Genomic DNA, 20,409 nt, shown 5'->3' with positions numbered 1-20,409 from the left:
GAGTCCAGCAACAACAAAAAAACAGTGTTTGTGACAGAAACAATCCCACAAGCTCACCAGGTTAGCAGCTTGTCTCCACTTTTAGCCTCCACCAGGCAGAGCGTTTGTAGCTCAGAGCCACCATCAGAAGAAGGAAGGAGAGCGAACTGCACCCTCCTATCTGGACAGGGTTAAGGCTTCAACTTTGGCTTTAACAAAACCCAGGACTAGAGCTTTGAGCCCGGGTCTATATCAAACCCAAAACCGGATACAGATTCCAGTCCATCACCTAGTGGAGAGGAGCCTCTTAACAGGAGGTATCTTCCCACCACAACCTTTCCCTCTGCCTGCCTATAATGTCCATGGAAATACGAATGGTAAGCAGAGGACACAAATTACCACTTTAACCATACACTGCGCTGACACTCGCTTTTAATAGAGGACCTTTTATATCATCATGAAATTGCGGTTTTATATACCACTAGTAAGCCGACAGTGCTCTGAACTCAGCACGCTGTTGGTTTTCCCAGTATGTGCCCTGGTGGAGAGATATCAGTGCTGTTAGTTTCGGCACTGATATCTCCATGCTGTCAGAAGGGCGTTCTTCATAGCTCAGCATCTTCACTGGGCTATGAGGAAAACCCCATAACCTGACAGCACCCTAACATAGCCTTGTATTGTCATAAGGGCATTCCTCGTAGCTCAGCATCATCACTGGGCAGTAAGGAGCGCCCCATTACAGTATAGAACTACGGACAGTACTGTCAGGAGGGGTGTTCCCAGTTAGACTGTAAGGAACACCTTTCTGGCAGTGAAGAACTCGGTAATGGTGCCAATAGCACATAACAGGAAGGCCGATAGTGATCTGAATTCAGCGTATTGTCGGCTTTCTAGCGGTATATAAAACTGCATGTGTCCTAGGATATGAAGGAGGAGGAGAAGCAGTTGTTGATAATGATGACCATGTGTTAGTGCTAAATGTGGCCTTCCTACCAGGAAGATATCAGAGAGGAGTAGGAGAACAGCCTTGCTCATTTTCCTTGCCAGTGCAAATAAGAGAGTGATACCTTATCATGAACTCAAGAAATGAAACAACTTAATATGATCTTTGCAAAAGCCATTTATTGTACTGAAAATGATCCGAGTGTTATTAAATGTCCTACATTTTAATCTGCAGTAAATTTTTCTTCTCTAGATAAAAGCAAACATTGGAAACTTTTACTTCCCATTACACTGACAATGATTGTTAAGAATTCAGAAGCGTAATAGGTCCGACAACAGCGTGAATCTTCTCCTGCTTGGACTCCACCGCTCGCTTGTGCCTTGGCATACAGCCCTGGTTACAGCGTGACCATCTATCAAACCTATTGCACACAACCAGCTGACACTGGATATACACACTGGAGAAACGACTCAAGAAACTGAATGCATTGAATCCAAATCTCAGTGTGCTCTGCGAGGGAGAATAATAGGTGCGATAATCTGAGAGTCGTGAGCACCTGAAATATAATAAGAAAAAACACTGTTAGTTTTTGGCAACAAATATGATAGATTGGAACATAAAATGGCCACGTGATGGCTACTAAAACTAAACTCATTGGTGATGTTACCATTAATGGAACCTTTATGTCCATGCTACAGATGGGCGAATCGACTAATACCAAGCTGGCAGGGCCGGCGTCAGCGCATGGCGTAGTCGGGTAAGTGCCGGGGCCCACAGAGCCTCTGGGGGCCCCCCGGCACTTGCCCGCCCCAGCACTTGCCTGTCCCGATTTCAGCTCATCGAGCTGAATACATAGGCAATTAAAGCAGGAGCTGTGACAGCTCAGCTCCTGCTTTAACGCTGCGACGTCACATCGCGCCTATAACTATCGGAATGGCGTGAGAGCAGAGAGAGGAGCGGCGGGGGAGCGATGGAATGTGACTGTAAGTGTTTGTTTGTTTTTTGTGTTAAACATTAAGGTGGAACATAATGAAGGGGGCCCATGAAACTGGAGGGCAAATGAAGGGGAGGGGGGGAACGGCATGACACTGGGCCAATGAAGGGGGGGGACAGCATGACACTGGGGCAGATGAGGGGGGAGGAGAACGGCATGACACTGGGGCAGATGAAGGGGGGGGACGGCATGACACTGGGGCAGATGAAGGGGGGGAACGGCATGACACTGGAGCAGATGAGGGGGGGCAGAATGGCATGACACTGGGGCAGAGGAAGGGAGGGGAGAATGGCATGACACTGGAGCAGATGAGTGGAGGAACAACGGCATGACACTGGGGCAGATGGGGGGGGAGAATGGCATGACACTGGGGCAGATGGGGGTGGGGAGAACGGCATGACAGTGGGGCAGATGAAGGGGGGAACGGCATGACACTGGGGCAGATGAGGGGGGAGAACGGCATGACACTGGAGCAGATGAAGGGGGGAACGGCATGACACTGGGGAAGATGAGGTGGGGGAGAATGGCATGACACTGGGGCAGATGAGGGGGGGAGAACGGCATGACACTGTGGCAGATGAAGGGGGGGATGGTATGACACTGGGGCAGAGACAGGGGGACATGAAACTGTGGGCAGATGAAGGGGGGAGAACGGCATGAAACTGGGGACAGAGATGGAGGGGGACATGAAACTGGGGGCAGAGGAAGGGTGTATATGAAACTGGGGGAGAGATGGAGGGGGACATATAATTTACGGGTGACTGTAGGAGGATTACACTGTGTGGGAGCACACGAAAAATGAATGAGAATGGGCAGAGTCAACATAAAAGTGGGCAGAGCTAAATTTGCTGCGGCACGCCACACATTTTATCCCTCTTTCTACTCTTCAAAAGTTGGGAGGTATGGCGTTGGTGACGCCACACTCCTGCGTGACATCACTCACTTCATCTGCTACGTGCAGTGTCCCGACTCCCCCACCTCCTCCACAAGGGGGCCCACTGAGGCTCTGTCGCCCAAGGGCCCATAAAAACCTGGAGCCGGCCCTGCAAGCTGGGTTCGATCTAAATATTCCAAATTGTTCTATTATATTTTTTAAATGTAGATAGGGATCACAATGTAATTTTTTTTTTTTCATTTAAGAATGTTTTTTGTAGAATGGGAGGAAATCCACGCAAACACAGAGAGAACATATAAACTCCTTGCAAATGTTATTCTTGGTGGGATTCAAACCCAGGTCTCCAGTGCTGCAAGGCTGCAGTGCTAACCACTGAGCCACCGTGTTGCCCCTAATTGTGCTGTTTTTAACAACACAGAACAATTTTAAATTTGTCTCTGACTAACTAAAATGGCCCTGTGATTGGGTCTCAGTAGGGATCTGGGCACGCCATGAATCACGATATTACAGAAGAGCACCACAAAATCATCGGCCCAGAGGAGAAAGACCTGGATCGCCCAAAGAGGTAAAAGAAGAATAGTATATATATATATATATATATATATATATATATATATATATATATATATATATTTTTTTTTTTTTTTTTTTTTTTTATCACCTCCCCTGGGCCTCCCCTTATTATACTGTGGGGTCTGTAGGGACCGTCAAGTGTAACAATTTCCCTTCTGGTTCCATCCAAACAATTTTGGACCGAACCGACGATTCGCTTGGCACGTACACATCTTTAGTCCATGCCATAGAATTTTTTGTAAAAAAACTTCAGACATTGGGGGGAACTTAGTATAGTAACAGCATAACAAAAGTGACACATTTTAGAAGGACAGTCAATTGCACCAAAAGAGCACCGCTTCATTTTCAGATCTACTTGCCACTCGCCAGAGTGGAGACGCCTCGTTTGACAGATTCACTAGAACTCCAGAAAACTAGCACGAGTTATATCTGAAATGTATTGTTAGGAGCTCAGAGCCTCGTAATAATTGAGGCACAAGTCACGCCAGTGGGTGTATGAAATAAAACCGGCGTAGGAGACACCAGTCTTAATAAATGACCCCAATTATATTCATGAATCCGTTGAAATCTGCATGGCCCCATTGGAAGTATTACCCGTACTTACCCATTACGTATGAGATAGAAAACATTTAGCGAATGATGAAAATGATCTGGAGAAGCCACACACGTATCCACAAACAAGACCAGGTCGGGATCTGTGGTGTCCAAGGTGGCTTGTAGGTACAAATTCTGATTGAGTTTAACATAGTATGGATAGAGGTACACCGGGTATATGAAATCTGGAGTAGTGAAGAAGGTTAGGTTAGCTAAATACAAGCCATATTGAACTAAGGAGTTGTCCATGATGTCATCGGCTTCATACACAGAATCTACTATTGTATCTTGATACATCTGACATCTCAGAGTCAGGTTTAATTTCTTTCTGTAAATTACCACGGGGTCCATAGAATATGTGAAGAGGGTATTTATATAGGTGATGGTGTCATTGAGAACCTGCAGGAGAAAAGAAGGGAAATATTTGAAGGGTCATCCAACTCTATGCTACACTACAACATATACAGTAGATATGTATGGGGATGCAGTCGAAGGATAATACTGAATATTGTTTCAATGTAATAAACAGGGAATCCAAACTTGCGGCTCACCTCTGGCACTGATGTATGGCCCAAAGTTACTTTTCGGGATACTACACGTTGCGGCACATAACATTTTTACTTTAGGATTGAGCTCAGGCTAGGGGTTAACGTCCCCGAATACACTTGAACAATGCAAGCAGGACTGGAAACCCAGCAGACCCGATTAGGATCTATAGGGTTCGTGGGTTTCCACAGGTAACCGTTTTTTAAGCAGATTGGATTTTTGTTTTTCAGGTCCCTAAGCAGACCCAAAGAATGGAAAACCGGAATGCCGGAGTGAACCTGCCGTACGTGATGACAGATACAAATATCCCTCCATCTGGAGTTTTATGCCTATTGTTCTGATCCTCTGATGGATAAGAAAAACAAACCTAAACACCATGGTGTGAAAACCCCTAAGAGAAATGGTACTGTGCTGTCACCATACACATACAATAACGTCAGGTTTAGTGCCTGTAGATAGAGGATAAGAGCGCCCATACATGCAGGAATAGAATAGTTGTACTGTTCTCATATATACAAAGACGAGACACTTTGCAATACCCATAAGAGAAGTGATCCTGTGCAGGGGCTATTTATGAGTTGTGTGGTTCTATATGAGGTTTTGGAGCTTTCCTACATTCCATTCACTTCTGCTTTCATTTCCTAAATTAAGATGCAATTATGGTTTAGTAATAGTTTACGCTTCCTTATACGATTGTCTTATACAAATCCTTTTCTTACACCAGGGTCTGTGACCATGACAGGGGGACATCCTTTAATGGTAGAGCGACCTCTCTGCCACAAAGCCTTACGATGGTGGGTTCATTAAGCAAGTTCAAGAGGGGCCTTGTTATGGGTTCAAGATTTAGGGAGATGGATCACTGAATCGAGGATTTATTCTGGGATTGTTTGATTTAAGAAGTATTTCTTCCCCTTCCCCAGAGTTGAGAGACAATTGACAACTATTTCCTATTGGGATGGGACCAGCTCCACCAGTAAAAAGATGTTTGTCTGATGCGTCGTAAAGGGCTAATCCTCACGATCAGAGCGGGCACTGATCATGGGTATTGCCACCATGTTATGCAGCTGCCATGTTTTACCTAACATCTGCCCACTGCATGTTGTGAAGAGGTTAATCAACTATATCCAACAATACTCCTTGAAGATGCTTGAAGACGTTTTGTGAATATGTTATCAGTCTCATCTTTGGCTACACATTTCCCTACCTGTTTACTTGTTAGGCATCTCTGATATGGAATGTGAAACTCCAACCTGTCACCTAGTATTCGGGGGCGACATTCGGGGTCTTTCAGGAAAATATTAGAAGAAGAGTAACCCAAGGACTCCAAGTACTGTAAAGAGATTTCAGCTTCCATGTAATCCGAGTGACAAGACAGAGTTACTGGAAAATACAAATAGGTAAAAAAATTTAATATATAAATAATAAAAACAAAAAGTTAAATAGAACTCAAATAGCCCCAAGTTATAAATAGCCCCAAATGTGAAAAAAACTGAGCAAAATTTTTTATAAATAAAATAAGGTAGTGCTGATAAGTGGCCATGTTTACACAATAAAAAGTGTAAGGTCATTTCTAGGGGTAAAATTACCATTTGTGTTGTCTTGGAAGACGGCGTTATACGTTGCATAGAATGTCAGGCCCAAGTCGGTGTCATCATGGAGTTTGGAGTACACAATACTCAGGCTGTTAGCTGAGGAGACGAAAGACCTTGCAGATGTCTCACAAAGCTGTCCAAGGAAAGGAGATGCCCGTGGTGTCCCATCGTAGACGGACAATGAGTAGGAATGGCAGGACCGGGAATCTATCATACTGAGCATGAATGACAAAACCGTATATTATCTTATCAGTTGCAAACAAGAAAGACGTTGCTCAATAAATATCACAGAAATAAAAATGTAAAGCATCTGGTGGGCCAATGATAGAAGAAGGTGATCAAAAATATTGAAGGAAAATGGCTACAAAAACTGTGTCCTCCTGTGTCCATCTACTCGAGGAGCCATCCCTAAATGTAATCTGACTCTACATAGCTGGCTTCCATATTGGACATGGGAGCCTAGGGGGTAAAGCTCCATCTCCAAAGTGGTTAAGCCCATATGGGCCGTAGTTCCCTGTCTGACCATGGCCATGTGCATAAAACTCCTGGACTGCCCGACCACTATGGGACTAAACTGAAATAAAGCTGTCATCTCTGTACAGTAGAGATTGGCAGGTCACTGTATCATAACTCACTTTGATGCACTGGTCAGTGGTCAGTCCGGGAAATCCTAGTATAGTAACATAATATAACATCCATAACATAACCTACTACCATCTCCACTGAGGCTACATGCACGAAAACAAAGCACGGACCATTGAAAACCAGCAAGGACCAGCAGAGAAGAGGTCAATCCTTGTCTAATATTGTGCTTGTCCTTTCCACCGTTAAAGGGATTTTCCAGGTTAAAAATACTGGTGACCTATCATAAAGATAGGCCACTAATATCAGACTTGGCACCCCATCAATTAGCTGTCCTCAGCAGCTAATGCAGAGAATGCAGCAGGAAGCAGACAGCGCTGTTCTCCAAAGTGGTCGACCAAAGAAACTGCAACTTAGCTCCCATTGAATGTGGCTGATCTGCAGTACCTGCCCTGGCCACTACACAGCGAGCAGCGCTGTCTGCTTCCAGCTCCATTCTCTCTCAATGACCTGAGCTTGATGATGATCTCTGCACTGCTTCATGTTCACACTTACTTGAAACTTGAAAAAGAAAGGTGAATCTTGTAACGGCTGTCAACATTGATATGCCAGACACAATTGTCAGAATCCAGAAAATCAGCTCTGTATGAATAAATCGCTCCTTGTAAATCTGTTGAGATGCCTCCACATTTTTCTGCAAATTTTGTAAAAAAAAAAAAAAAAAATTAAAAAATTGTCTATGCGTCTTCAAAATACATAATATATTATAATAGTCAATCGATAAAGCTACAAATGAATCTTTCTTGTAAACAGAATTCTTGGTCTTAAACTTTTTGGATAATAAAAAATTTTTACACCATGAAATTGTAATGTCTCCAGCCATCATATGTCTTCCATCTGGGCTACAACACGCTTTACTGACCAAAACCCCCGGGGCCCCCATATTGTAGTCGTGGGTGTGTTCCAATAAAGCAATGCAAGGTGAAAGGAATGAAAAATATGGAAACAACAAAAATTGTGTAACAAAGTGTTAAGGGCTGTCGGCCTGAATTTGCTTCCATTGTTACCTGTCATTCTATTTGTTGCCGGTACAGTGGTATAGTAAGCTTCAAAACCCGTATTTTGTATGGATCCATCAGATATGAACACGATGCTTATAATATTCGATGATGAACGAAATGAGCGTATTCTTGACTGACAAATTCTCCCAAGAACAGGACTTGGACCAGGAGGTCCATCGAATATGCAAATAGAATCATATGTGCAATTTTGATAACTTTCTAAGCTGTAAAAAGAACAATAAAGCAATAAGAACATGTACTGCATACATACACACACAGAAACTAAAGATCGGCGAATCGATTTATACCGAGCCAGGCTCAATTCAGGGACTCCAGTGTTTTACGAAACTGAACAAATAGAGATTCGTCCAGCGATCTCCCACACTCTTTGGTCACATCATTAGCCCAGGCTCAGCACTGAGGCCAGTGAAAGGGCCTTAGCAGTGGCCTGGGTATGCCGTGACTCCACGATATCATGAAATCATGATGCTTGGTGTGACCATAGTTGCCCAATCAAAGGCCACAGCTCTGGGTTGGTAATGCCACAGAATTGTGCCGGACATCACAGGACCTGACAGTGTCATACACTATGTTGTATAGATAGGTTCCTAGGAGTCCTGACAGTATTCTACACTATGTTTTATAGATGGGTTCCTAGGAGTCCTGACAGTGTTATACACTATGTTTTATAGATAGGTTCCTAGGAGTCCTGACAGTATTCTACACTATGTTTTATAGATGGGTTCCTAGGAGTCCTGACAGTGTTATACACTATGTTTTATAGATAGGTTCCTAGGAGTCCTGACAGTGTTATACACTATGTTTTATAGATAGGTTCCTAGGAGTCCTGACAGTGTTATACACTATGTTTTATAGATAGGTTCCTAGGAGCCCTGACAGTGTTATACACTATGTATTATAGATAGGTTCCTAGGAGCCCTGACAGTGTTATACACTATGTATTATAGATAGGTTCCTAGGAGTCCTGACAGTATTCTACACTATGTTTTATAGATAGGTTCCTAGGAGCCCTGACAGTGTTCTACACTATGTTTTATAGATAGGTTCCTAGGAGCCCTGACAGTGTTCTACACTATGTTTTATAGATAGGTTCCTAGGAGCCCTGACAGTGTCATACACTATGTATTATAGATAGGTTCCTAGGAGTCCTGACAGTGTTATACACTATGTATTATAGATAGGTTCCTAGGAGTCCTGACAGTGTTCTACACTATGTTTTATAGATAGGTTCCTAGGAGTCCTGACAGTGTCATACACTATGTATTATAGATAGGTTCCTAGGAGCCCTGACAGTGTCATACACTATGTATTATAGATAGGTTCCTAGGAGCCCTGACAGTGTCATACACTATGTATTATAGATAGGTTCCTAGGAGCCCTGACAGTGTCATACACTATGTATTATAGATAGGTTCCTAGGAGTCCTGACAGTATTCTACACTATGTTTTATAGATAGGTTCCTAGGAGCCCTGACAGTGTTCTACACTATGTTTTATAGATAGGTTCCTAGGAGCCCTGACAGTGTTCTACACTATGTTTTATAGATAGGTTCCTAGGAGCCCTGACAGTGTCATACACTATGTATTATAGATAGGTTCCTAGGAGTCCTGACAGTGTTATACACTATGTATTATAGATAGGTTCCTAGGAGTCCTGACAGTGTTCTACACTATGTTTTATAGATAGGTTCCTAGGAGTCCTGACAGTGTCATACACTATGTATTATAGATAGGTTCCTAGGAGCCCTGACAGTGTCATACACTATGTATTATAGATAGGTTCCTAGGAGCCCTGACAGTGTCATACACTATGTATTATAGATAGGTTCCTAGGAGTCCTGACAGTGTCATACACTATGTATTATAGATAGGTTCCTAGGAGCCCTGACAGTGTCATACACTATGTATTATAGATAGGTTCCTAGGAGTCCTGACAGTGTCATACACTATGTATTATAGATAGGTTCCTAGGAGCCCTGACAGTGTTCTACATTATGTTTTATAGATAGGTTCCTAGGAGCCCTGACAGTGTTATACACTATGTATTATAGATAGGTTCCTAGGAGTCCTGACAGTATTCTACACTATGTTTTATAGATAGGTTCCTAGGAGCCCTGACAGTGTTATACACTATGTATTATAGATAGGTTCCTTGGAGCCCTGACAGTGTCATACACTATGTATTATAGATAGGTTCCTAGGAGCCCTGACAGTGTCATACACTATGTATTATAGATCGGTTCCTAGGAGCCCTGACAGTGTTATACACTATGTTTTAAGGCAATTTAAGGTATGGTTCATACCAAACCTGCTTTACCTGAAACATATTAGGGACCTGAGCGGCAGAACCTATACACAAAACTACTCTACTCAGCTCCCATAGAGATTGAGTAGAGTAGCAGGACACATGTATGACTATTAGTTTAGTCACGAACTAGACAAAATAGCCCGATCTTGAAATGGTTCTTGAACTTGTCCGCTACTTACTTTACAGTGGGAAAGTTGAGTTCGATGACTGTATTTTGTGCTGTCCGGATTTCCCATGTACAGTTAATATTGAGAGGATAATAGCTGGGATATAAAGGGCTGGTAATTCTGCCAAAAGGTTCGGTTAGTATTCCCCCACACATGCCGGTAATATCTAGAAGAATAGAAATACATTGTATTCACTTATCAATATAAAATGGGGGTCTGACTAGAGTGAGCCTTTACCTTTATCATCAATGTAAAAGCTTTCACTGTTTCCTCTTCACCGGCCAACTTTACTTAAAGGGTTGTTGCATTGCTATGGGGCCCTGTGACTGGCGACCTATGCCTGTATAGAACTCTATGCTCTATATTCTTCTATCTAACTCTAAGTGATCTCTAATATGAAAACTTCAGATTTGCAAACAATTTTTTTATGTCGATATTTTTTACTTTTATTGGATTATACCGGACACTGTCATATATTCATATAAAAAGGCCAAGTGCGTTAATATTAGACATGACAACAATAAATTCACTATACAATGAAATACTGCAAAATTTGTCTAACGTTATATTTGGACACAACACTCATTGTCAATCTTCATACTTTAATTTGATCACAAGAGGGTGCTCATTACAAAGGAAAAAGTCCAAAAAAGTCCCTGCAATGCAAAAAAATTGATGACTGGTATCAGCATCTTACGGCTAAGGGGGTGATCACACAGAGTAACGTGCCACGTGATGTGGCACGTATACGGCGTGTGGGACTTTGCAGGTCGTATACGCTCCCATTGATTTCAATGGGAGCCGGGACCGTATACGCGGCGCTATTTTGCGGCCGTGATTTTGTGGCAGCCGCAAAATAGCGCCGCGTATACGGTCCCGGCTCCCACTGAAATCAATGGGAGCGTATATGGCCCGCAAAAGCTCCCGCAGCGTCTACGTGCCAAATTACGAGCCAAAATACATTGTGTGAACCCAGCCTTAAAGGGGTTTTCCTATGACAAGAACCCTTGTCCATATGTGTCATTAGGGACGAGTTCCTATAATAATTGTGTCTCTGCGAACTTACCGGAAGGTGTAGAGGTGGGATTCTGGGTAGTAGTTGAGGGTTCTGTTGAAGACAGTAATGAACCTAGTGGTATTTATATATATATATATAGCAAAGCTTAACTTGACACTTGTTGCACTATGATAATATTTTATTACATAACACAACAAAATCAAATGAAAAGTGATAGAACGGGTTGATAAATGTCTATGAGAGTGTCGCTCTGAACTTACCAGACGGTGCAGAGGTGGTATATGAGGGCTCTGATAAATGGGATACAGACAGTATTAGAAATAGTCTACATATTGCTTTAGATTAAAAAACAAAAATTCTAAATCTCATTGTAAGGATATAACTGTACAATATACTATATGATATGTTGGGAGTTGTGTTATAGCTTCAGCTGGATTATAGGGAGGGCAAATAGGACAAATACCCTTGGTCTGTGTCGCCCTCCTCAAGATAATTCACGCCTATCCTGGGAAGATCACCGGATATTATGAGTTAAGGGTTTATTATTTCTCTGCACCTATCCTAGTGTATAAGAATGATTAGTGAATGGTGAACCCCCAAAATATAGGTTCGCAAATCTGTATCGAATCACTGTATCACTGAAATATTTGTTACTTACCAGGTATTGTGCTATTCCAGATCATTTCTGCAATGCAAAAAAATTACTGATGACTGGTATCAGCACCTTACGCTGGGTTCACACCAGCGTCTGGACTCCATTATCAGGTTTCCGTCTTCTGCATGCAGAAGACGGAAACCTGTCATGCCGAGTCCAGCCGTGAGCGCCGGTGAGCGTTTTGAGCTCTCCGCGGTGAAACCGTTCTTTTTAAACCGGACACAGAGTACTACATGTCCGGAAAAAAAATGGTTTAGCTGCTAAGAGCCTAAAACGCTCACTGGCGCTCACGGCCGGACACTTTTCAAACCCATTCAAATGAATAGGTTTGAAAGATGGCGGCAGGTTTCCGTCTCCTGCCCTGTTTTGTGCAGGGAACGGAAACCTGCAGAACGGACTCCCGGGCGCAGATGTGAACGAGCCCTTAAAGGGGTTTTCCTATGACAAGAACTCCACTCCATATGTGCCTTTATGGACTTGAGTTCCATATCAGACCTGGATTGTCCATGCATACTGCTCTGCTTGGATGTCTCTGCCAGCACCATAGACTCCGTATCAATGAGTCACTAACAAGCCCAGTGAAGTCGCTGAAATGCAGCTGGTGGGTGCAAGGTAAGGTGAATTTCTGTGCCGGAACTTTTGCTTAACCATGCACTTCCATATGAATGGCCACCATGCTATACTACAAGCAATTGAATCCCTATGATACTTGTGTCTCTGTGAACTTACCAGACGGTGTAGAGGTGGGATTCTGGGTAGTAGTCGAAGGTTCTGTTGAAGACAGTAATGAGCCTAGTGGTATTTACATATATAGCAAAGCTTAACTTGACACTTGTTGCATTATGATAATATTTTATTACATAACACAACAAAATCCAATGAAAAGATTGAAAGGGTTTATAAATTTCTATGGTGAGAGTGTCGCTCTGAACTTACCAGACGGTGCAGAGGTGGTATACGAGGGCTCTGATAAACAGGATACAGACAGTATTTTAGACATAGTCTACATATTGCCTTAGCTCAAAAAACAAAAAAACTAAATCTTATAGTAGAGATATAACTGTACAATATAGTGTATGACATGTTAGGAGTTGTGCTATAGCTTCATAACCAGAGCCGGATTATAGGGAAGGAAAATGGGACAAATATCACTATAACATGATCAAACCGATCATGATGAGTCAATGAAGCTCGGCGTGAACATCCACAACTGAAGCACTGTCATGTGTAGGTTAGCTCTATTATTTGGTCATATTGGTAGAACTGCTTGGACAGTGTATACTATTTTTATTTTTTCACTTGGTTAGGTCCACATAGGCCACCAGATTTATCACAGTGGCTGATGTTGGATCTCCGAGAGATAGGGAGGATAGGGAGATAGGGAGGATACTTAGATAACACCCTTGGAAGTGGCTCAATGCCAAACCGGTTAGGTAGCATAGTGTGTCCATGATCCCATCGGTTACACTTACCATAAGATGTAGAGGTGGGGTTCTGGGTTGGATATAAGGGTTCTGATGAAGACAGCGTTGGACCTTGAAAATAGCACGGGGGTAGTTACATATTGTATAGTTGTACTATGTGTAATACAAGGCACAAGAGATTCAAGGAGCATAACATCAGTCTTTGGAGTAGATGTGGCATACTCTATATTTTTTGCTATATGAAGAAAGCACATTTACTCATAAGTAGAGATGAGCGAACACTAAAATGTCCGAAGTTCGAAATCCGATTCGAACAGCCGCACACTGTTCGACTGTTTGAATGGATTTCGAACCCCATTATAGTCTATGGGGGGAAATGCTCGTTTCAGGGGTACGCAAAATTCGATAAAATCATACTTACCAAGTCCACGAGTGAGGGTCGGGCTGGATTCTCCTTGAAGTCTTCTCCCGGCACAGCGTCCCCGCGTCTTCTTCTGGCTGGAATTCACTCTGCCTAGGCATCGGGGCCTAGTCAGAGCCGACTGCGCATGCGCGGTCGGCTCTGCCCGGCCCGACGCCTGAGTAGAGCCGACTGCGCATGCGAGGACATGCTCGCGCATGCGCAGTCGGCTCTGCCTAGGCCGGATGCCTAGGCAGAGTGAATTCCAGCCGGAAGACGCCGCGGGGACGCTGCACGGAGAAGACTTCTAAAGGTAAGAGAAGAACCAGCGTTGATTGGCAGAATGTATAGCATTCTGCCAATCAACGCTGGTTCTGCATCGAACCTTAAACTTCGAACAACTAGTAGTATTCGATCGAGTATGAGTATTTCGAATACTGTAGTATTCGATCGAACAACTACTCGATCGAACACTACTCGCTCATCTCTACTCATAAGGTCCATAGACATACTGATAGGGAATGTAGATTGTGATCCCTATTTGGGACAGCGCTGGCGTTGCAGAATAGGATGGTGCTATAAAAGTAAAGCTAAATATCTTTACAATTCGGGTGTGTTATATAATGCCAGCTCCATCCACTGTGGTTCAACTTTTTCTGTAACTTGATATGGCCCAAAAATGGGAAAGTTTACAACACTGGATATAAGAAAAAGGCGGAAAAATGCTCATAAACTGTAGAAAGGTACCAGAAACCTGAGAGACAATGTACCTGAGGTTGTAAGGTTTTCTGTAGACATTTCTGTGCTTTTATCTACAAATGATAGAAGGTGATAAATATTGAGAACTTGTATCGATCACTATGGAGAAACCCATTACCCTCGAAATGAGATGGGAGTAGTTATACCTGATGTTGTAGTTGTAGAGTACGGCCGACCTAAGGGGGAAGAATATAGCAGATTTAACATGTATTTACTACAGAGTGTAAAAAACAAACTCTAGTAAGACATTTGGTTTTACACAATATCTGGTGTTATAGAAATAAAAGGCTTTGGACCTGTAAAAGAACCATATGACCATATAAGTTACTAAATTTGATATAGGAAAAGCCCCAGTGATCCTACAAGCTCGTAATAGACATGGTTAGCAATTCCCTAATTCATTGTTAAAGGGGTATTCCCATAACTCTTGTTCTGCAGCCCCGCAGGCTCTGTGCTCTCTTCACTTCCTGGATTTCTCGGCACATTGGTGGGCGGGGTCTCACTTGCTCTGCTATCTGCTATGTTTGCAGTCAGTAATGAGGGATTGGTTGTAAATGCATTACCACAGTATAAAGCTGATGTGGAAACTGATGTAGCAGAGCTGGATTTGAGTCAGCTTGCATTACATACAGAGGTAATGGTCTCCTTATCTCAGCCCTTATCAGCCAAATTCAATTAAACCTGCTGATAAGTAGAAGAGCTGAAGATAGACAGCACAGTAATCCTGGAGTTCTCACCTCCCCCCTCCTCTATCTGAGGAGTGATTCCTAAAGCATTACCTGATGTTGTAGAAATTCTAGGTTGTTGGTCTATAAAAGAATAGAATGATTTATATTACATTTCATATTGTTATTACCTACCTATAAATTATACAAATGCTCTAAAAAATTCATGCAATCTTATACAAGAGAGATAGGGTGCAAAGGGTAAGATAGCGTAAAGGTTTTTCCCATGAACATAATATATTTATATTTGTAGAAAATTAAAAACTAGCTATTTTTACAAATATAAATACTAATAATGTGGCAGAGTTGTACAGATTTCCTCTAACCATCTTATGCTAGGTTTACACCAGCGTTCGGGATTCTGCTTGGAGACCCCCAGAATGGATCCTATCCTCTTAAACAGACACTCTCGGACCCCTTAAACTATAATGGGGTCCGCCGGGTTTCCGCCTGAAAAGTGAGAGAAAAGCCCTGCTTGCCATCAACAAAGCAGACTGGGACCACTAAGATGGTTGGAGAAAATCTTTAAAATGCTAAAAAAACGTTAATTAGAAAGTTGATCCAATAATTGCTATAGGTCAGATAAATGTTTCTATCTGGTGCCTTAGTAGTAACCGGATTTGAATCTAGAAGAAGACAAGGAATTGTTCAGGAATGGTTTCAGGAACATGACAAAGAGGTCATGATGTTGGCTTCCAAATTTCCCAATCCTCAGTCCGATCAAGCATTTGTGGAATTTGTTGGAAAACCAAGTCTAGTCCTTGGAGACCACAACTCACAACTTACAAGACGTAACAGGGTTAAATATTGATGGCCTATCCTTACTGTAAGTTATCAATATCTGATCAAGGACCCCACGGATCACATGTTTGAAGAGACCACTGTGCACCTCTGGAGAGGTGCGGTAAAGTAAAAACACACTGTTACTCACCTTCCCTCTCTTGGGCTCCCTCACAGCATCTAGTGCATGTTCCCCGGCGTCTTAATCCTCTTTAGGCCTCTTCCGGCCTCTTCTGTGATGTTATGTTGACATCAGGATGTTTTGCCATAAGTGTTAAGACATCGGCATGCCCCATGTGACCACTGAGCCCCAATCACAGGCTCAGTCATCCCCATGGACCCATGACATCACAGAAGAGGCATGTTCCCCAGTGTCTTCACTCTCTTTAGGCCTCTTCTGTGACGTTACGGGATCTGCTGACATCATGATGTTTTGCCTCAAGTGTCATGACATCGGTATGCCCAAGAGTCCCAATCAGACTCAGCCATCCCTGTGGACTTATGACATCACAGGAGAGGTGAGAAGAGGCCCAAAAGTATTGGGATCCACCACCAGGGAAGTTGAGTATCAGCATTTTTTATTTTACAGGCTCTTCCCTTATTATACACTGGGGTCGGCCAAACGGGATCGCTCATCTCTAATGGATACCTAAACAAAGTCTTGGAAACAGTGTATGTATGGTAGGTTGAAGGATTTTGAAGATGATCCAAATCTCTAAGACTATCATCTGTGATAAATAAGATCTGATTGTCACACTTTACCTCTGCAGGTAACGCCGACGTCTTCAGAATGACCACAGTTGTGTCTGCCCAGCCCTCGATGGGAGCAATTCCACAGATATGTTTCACTTCCTGAACAATTCGTATCATCCATAACAATTGGTCCTCTTCCTTGGCCAAAATAAGCACCGATATGACAGGCGATGGGTCTTCCACAACCTATTTGGCGGCATACCACTTCTGCATCAGTCATATCAAAAAGATCATCGCAAACTGTACCCCACTCTCCATTATAGTAGATTTCCACTCGACCAGAGCAACGGGTTCCATTTGCCAATCTCAAGGACAATGCTACATAAGAGAATAATGTACCTCATTATTAAAATTCAAGTCATAAAAGTTAGAAAACAACTCAGATTAAGGCCCTGCGTACCGAAACGCAGCAAAAAACAGGTATAATAGACATGCTGCCATTTTCAAAAATGCGGGTGTTTTTGAAAACGCAGCATTTGGTCGTCTGTCTTCTACAATTTACCAACATACCAAATATATAGGGGGCACAAGAGAGGTAACAGAAGGTGAGTCTAAATGTTTTTATGTCTGTCACCTCCCCTGGGCCTCCACCTCCTATACTCAGGGGTCTGAGGACCCCCCACAGTATAATAATTTACCGCAATGCAAATCATGGCGGACATTTTAATTGGTCCGAGACGAATCTGGTTTGTTACGAACCAATTTGCCCATCTCTATATTCTAGATGCACGTGAAGGACTGAGACTTACCAGAGGTGTTTATTCTTCCCCCTGCAAATAAATGACAGATACAACACATTATAGATTGATTCAATGTAATCTACTTTTTCTAATCATATTTGAAGGGGTTGTCCAGGAATAGAAAAAACATGGCTGCTCTCTTTTAAATATAGTGCCCCACCTGTTCCCAGGTTTTGTGTGGTACTGCACTTGGAGGAAGCTGATTGCATTATATTCCCAGGCACAACTTATAGGCAGATGTGGTGTTGTTTGGAGCAAGACCCAGGAGCAGTGATCCATTTCCTTGACCGCTGGGTGTCTATTGTAGGCACCCAGGGTTATCATAATCGTTAGCATATAGAAGTGAATATAATAGTACTGCAGTATATTGTATTGGTATACACCTAGTGGGATATATCTTGTGTATGAGACACCGATCCCTCTATAGACACAGTACGGGTATATAGAGATATTTTTATATACTAATACATTACGTAGGGACAGTACAATACTGCATAAAAGGAAAAAACTGTTGAAACTAATACAGTTGCCTTGCTTTCTCCATTTCATGGGTTCAAATCCTAGCAGATACCTACTGGAAAAAATTAAGTTAAACTTTAAATTGCTGGAGGATCTCCTGGGAACCTCCTCATTAATATTCACTGCACTAAGGTGACGTCACAGGACAGTGAACACTAGTGAGCCGGCAGCCGGGTGAAAATCAATAGTCATCAGGTGTTCAGGAGAGGACCTGGAAACCCGGGTGAGGTGACATATCTGCCAGTACGTCATACAGAATATTATGGTACCATTTAACACCCTCATACATTGAGAATGAACCGACCTGAACCATTTTGATAAATTTGTCGCAAAAAGACAAACTAGTAAAAAAAATAAGTCAAATCGAAAAATCGCCATAGAAAATACTGTCATCATAAATTGTCCTGAAGCTTTACATTTTTGCTATTCTTGTAGCATTTTGGGACTCGGTGCCATTGTTTTTTTTTACTAAACATAACATGCTCGGGGGGGGGGGGTGTCCCAATAGGATTCTTTATAGAAAATGTCGAGGAAAGTGAGTGCCTAAGATGTTGCAAAAAAGACTGAACCAAAAGTACCATGAAAAATACTTGAAACGCGTTTTTATATGCTGAAAAAAGCGTTTACAGCAGGTCTATTGCCTATAAGTCAATGTAGTATCAAAACATATTGCATATAACGGACATATAAGGGACATACCATAACCTCTGCCATCTTGATGTGGTCCAAAGTCTAAAATGAATAAGTTAAAAATGGAATAAGAAGCGGACAGTCATCTGATCACTATGTTTGGCCTTCTAAGTATATGTATTGCATATATATAACATAGTTACATAGTAAATGAGGTTGAATGAAGACACCAGTCCATCAAGTCCAATCTATAACCCTACAGTGTTGATCCAGAGGAAGGCAAAAAGCCCCATGAGGCTGAGGCCAATTACCCCATGTCAGGGGGAAAAAATCCTTCCCGACTCCATATCCAGCAATCAGTATAAAACCCTGGATAAACTTGTGTTTTACCAAAATCTAAGACCCATAATCCATAATATTTTTCCATTCAAGAAAGGCATCCAGTCCCCATGTGGCAGACATTTGACTAATATTTGTGTTAACCTGAACAATTTTTGCTTCCAGCAACCCCCTACCCCTTAACCTTCCAACCCTTTGACTTGGGTATACACTTTTCTGAGAATGAGTTACAAGAAAATTGGAATTCTGAACAAAATTTAATTCCATAAATATAATAGGCACATTTGTAGACGTTAAATATTTTTGCAAATTCAATTAAAAATTTTGCAGTTTGAAAAATTTCTAACCATCTTAGTGGTGATATCTATTGTCTTGATTGGTTTCCAATGGACATTTCCATGAATGCAGGAATTTTCTATGGTCTGGGGCTTGTTTTCCTTATGATATGAGAAGATAACCCGGCCACAATAAGGAAATCATGGATGGGTTTCTGAGAAGTTCCCGATCATAGAAAGTTCCCGCATTCATGGTGAAATCCATTGGTAACCCAGCAAGATAACAGATATCACCACTAAGATGGTCACAGAAAATCTATAAAACTCCGCGAAATGTTTATTTATATTTGGGAAAATGTTTAACTTTGGACACTTCTGTACCTTGACATTTTTGACTCAGATTTCCAATACATAATGTAAGTTATGATCAAAGCTTTGGACTAAACTAATGTTCGGTAATCTACATTGTGTAAAGATAGATTTAAAACCCTACGAAATATCACATAGCATATACACAGATACAATATGCCAGCACTTACCTGCGGTAGAGTGAGATGGCAATGTCAGGAGCACAAGTGGGAGCAGTAGGACCATAGTCGCCATGCTGGATGATGAAGTTATGAGGACAGCGGAGTTGGTCCCTCATATATAAGGGCGCTGATTCTTGGCACCATCATATACACCTTTGGAAGAATCAGGAAATTGGCACGAAACAGCTAAAGAGATAAGACTTGGTGCGCGACTATTACATGTTATGGTTGGAAATAAAACAAACATAAGACTTCATAAGGCATTATACTATTGTGATACTGTCTAAGGAGGTGTGAGGCTTACACACCTGAAGTGTATCAAGAATTTTTGTCTATGGGGGCATTAGTAAAGTATAATATTTGTATATCGTCATTGTCAGTTGATTCTGCTTAGACTGTGACCTCCAGTGTCTCTCCGGGGTATCCTCAATAATCCAGAATGGAGAGTCACTCTGTATTACTTCACATAGCTCCTGATCTGGCAGACTTTAACCGTCATCCATGGACAACCTGGACCATTGACGACCATTGACAACATGGACAACCTTCTATGTATTTACCCTGTCCAGATGTTACTACGCCACCTCTTTTGCATTCCCCTTATATT

At 42.3% G+C, this 20,409-nt stretch overlaps 1 protein-coding gene across 1 annotated transcript; it reads right to left on the bottom strand.

Moving 5' to 3' along the window:
- Positions 1-1,225: 1,225 nt before the first annotated feature.
- LOC142219128 (scavenger receptor cysteine-rich domain-containing protein DMBT1-like) lies at positions 1,226-19,875 on the bottom strand. The gene is made up of 15 exons (XM_075288093.1): positions 19,812-19,875; positions 18,728-18,760; positions 16,972-17,087; positions 16,779-16,907; positions 15,291-15,320; positions 14,658-14,687; positions 14,500-14,564; positions 14,357-14,449; positions 13,401-13,463; positions 12,658-12,720; positions 7,766-7,983; positions 6,111-6,212; positions 5,729-5,904; positions 3,989-4,377; positions 1,226-1,478 (listed from the first exon to the last, which is right to left on the bottom strand). The coding sequence occupies exons 1-15, from the start codon at positions 19,873-19,875 to the stop codon at positions 1,226-1,228; spliced, it is 1,824 nt and encodes a 607-aa protein (XP_075144194.1).
- Between the last annotated feature and the right edge of the window lie 534 nt (positions 19,876-20,409).

This window comes from Leptodactylus fuscus, chromosome 10, assembly GCF_031893055.1.
Source record: "Leptodactylus fuscus isolate aLepFus1 chromosome 10, aLepFus1.hap2, whole genome shotgun sequence".
Classification (NCBI taxonomy): Eukaryota; Metazoa; Chordata; class Amphibia; order Anura; family Leptodactylidae; genus Leptodactylus; species Leptodactylus fuscus.
The sequence above is the reverse complement of the archived record's forward strand: the minus strand, read 5'-3'. Positions and strand labels throughout refer to the sequence as shown.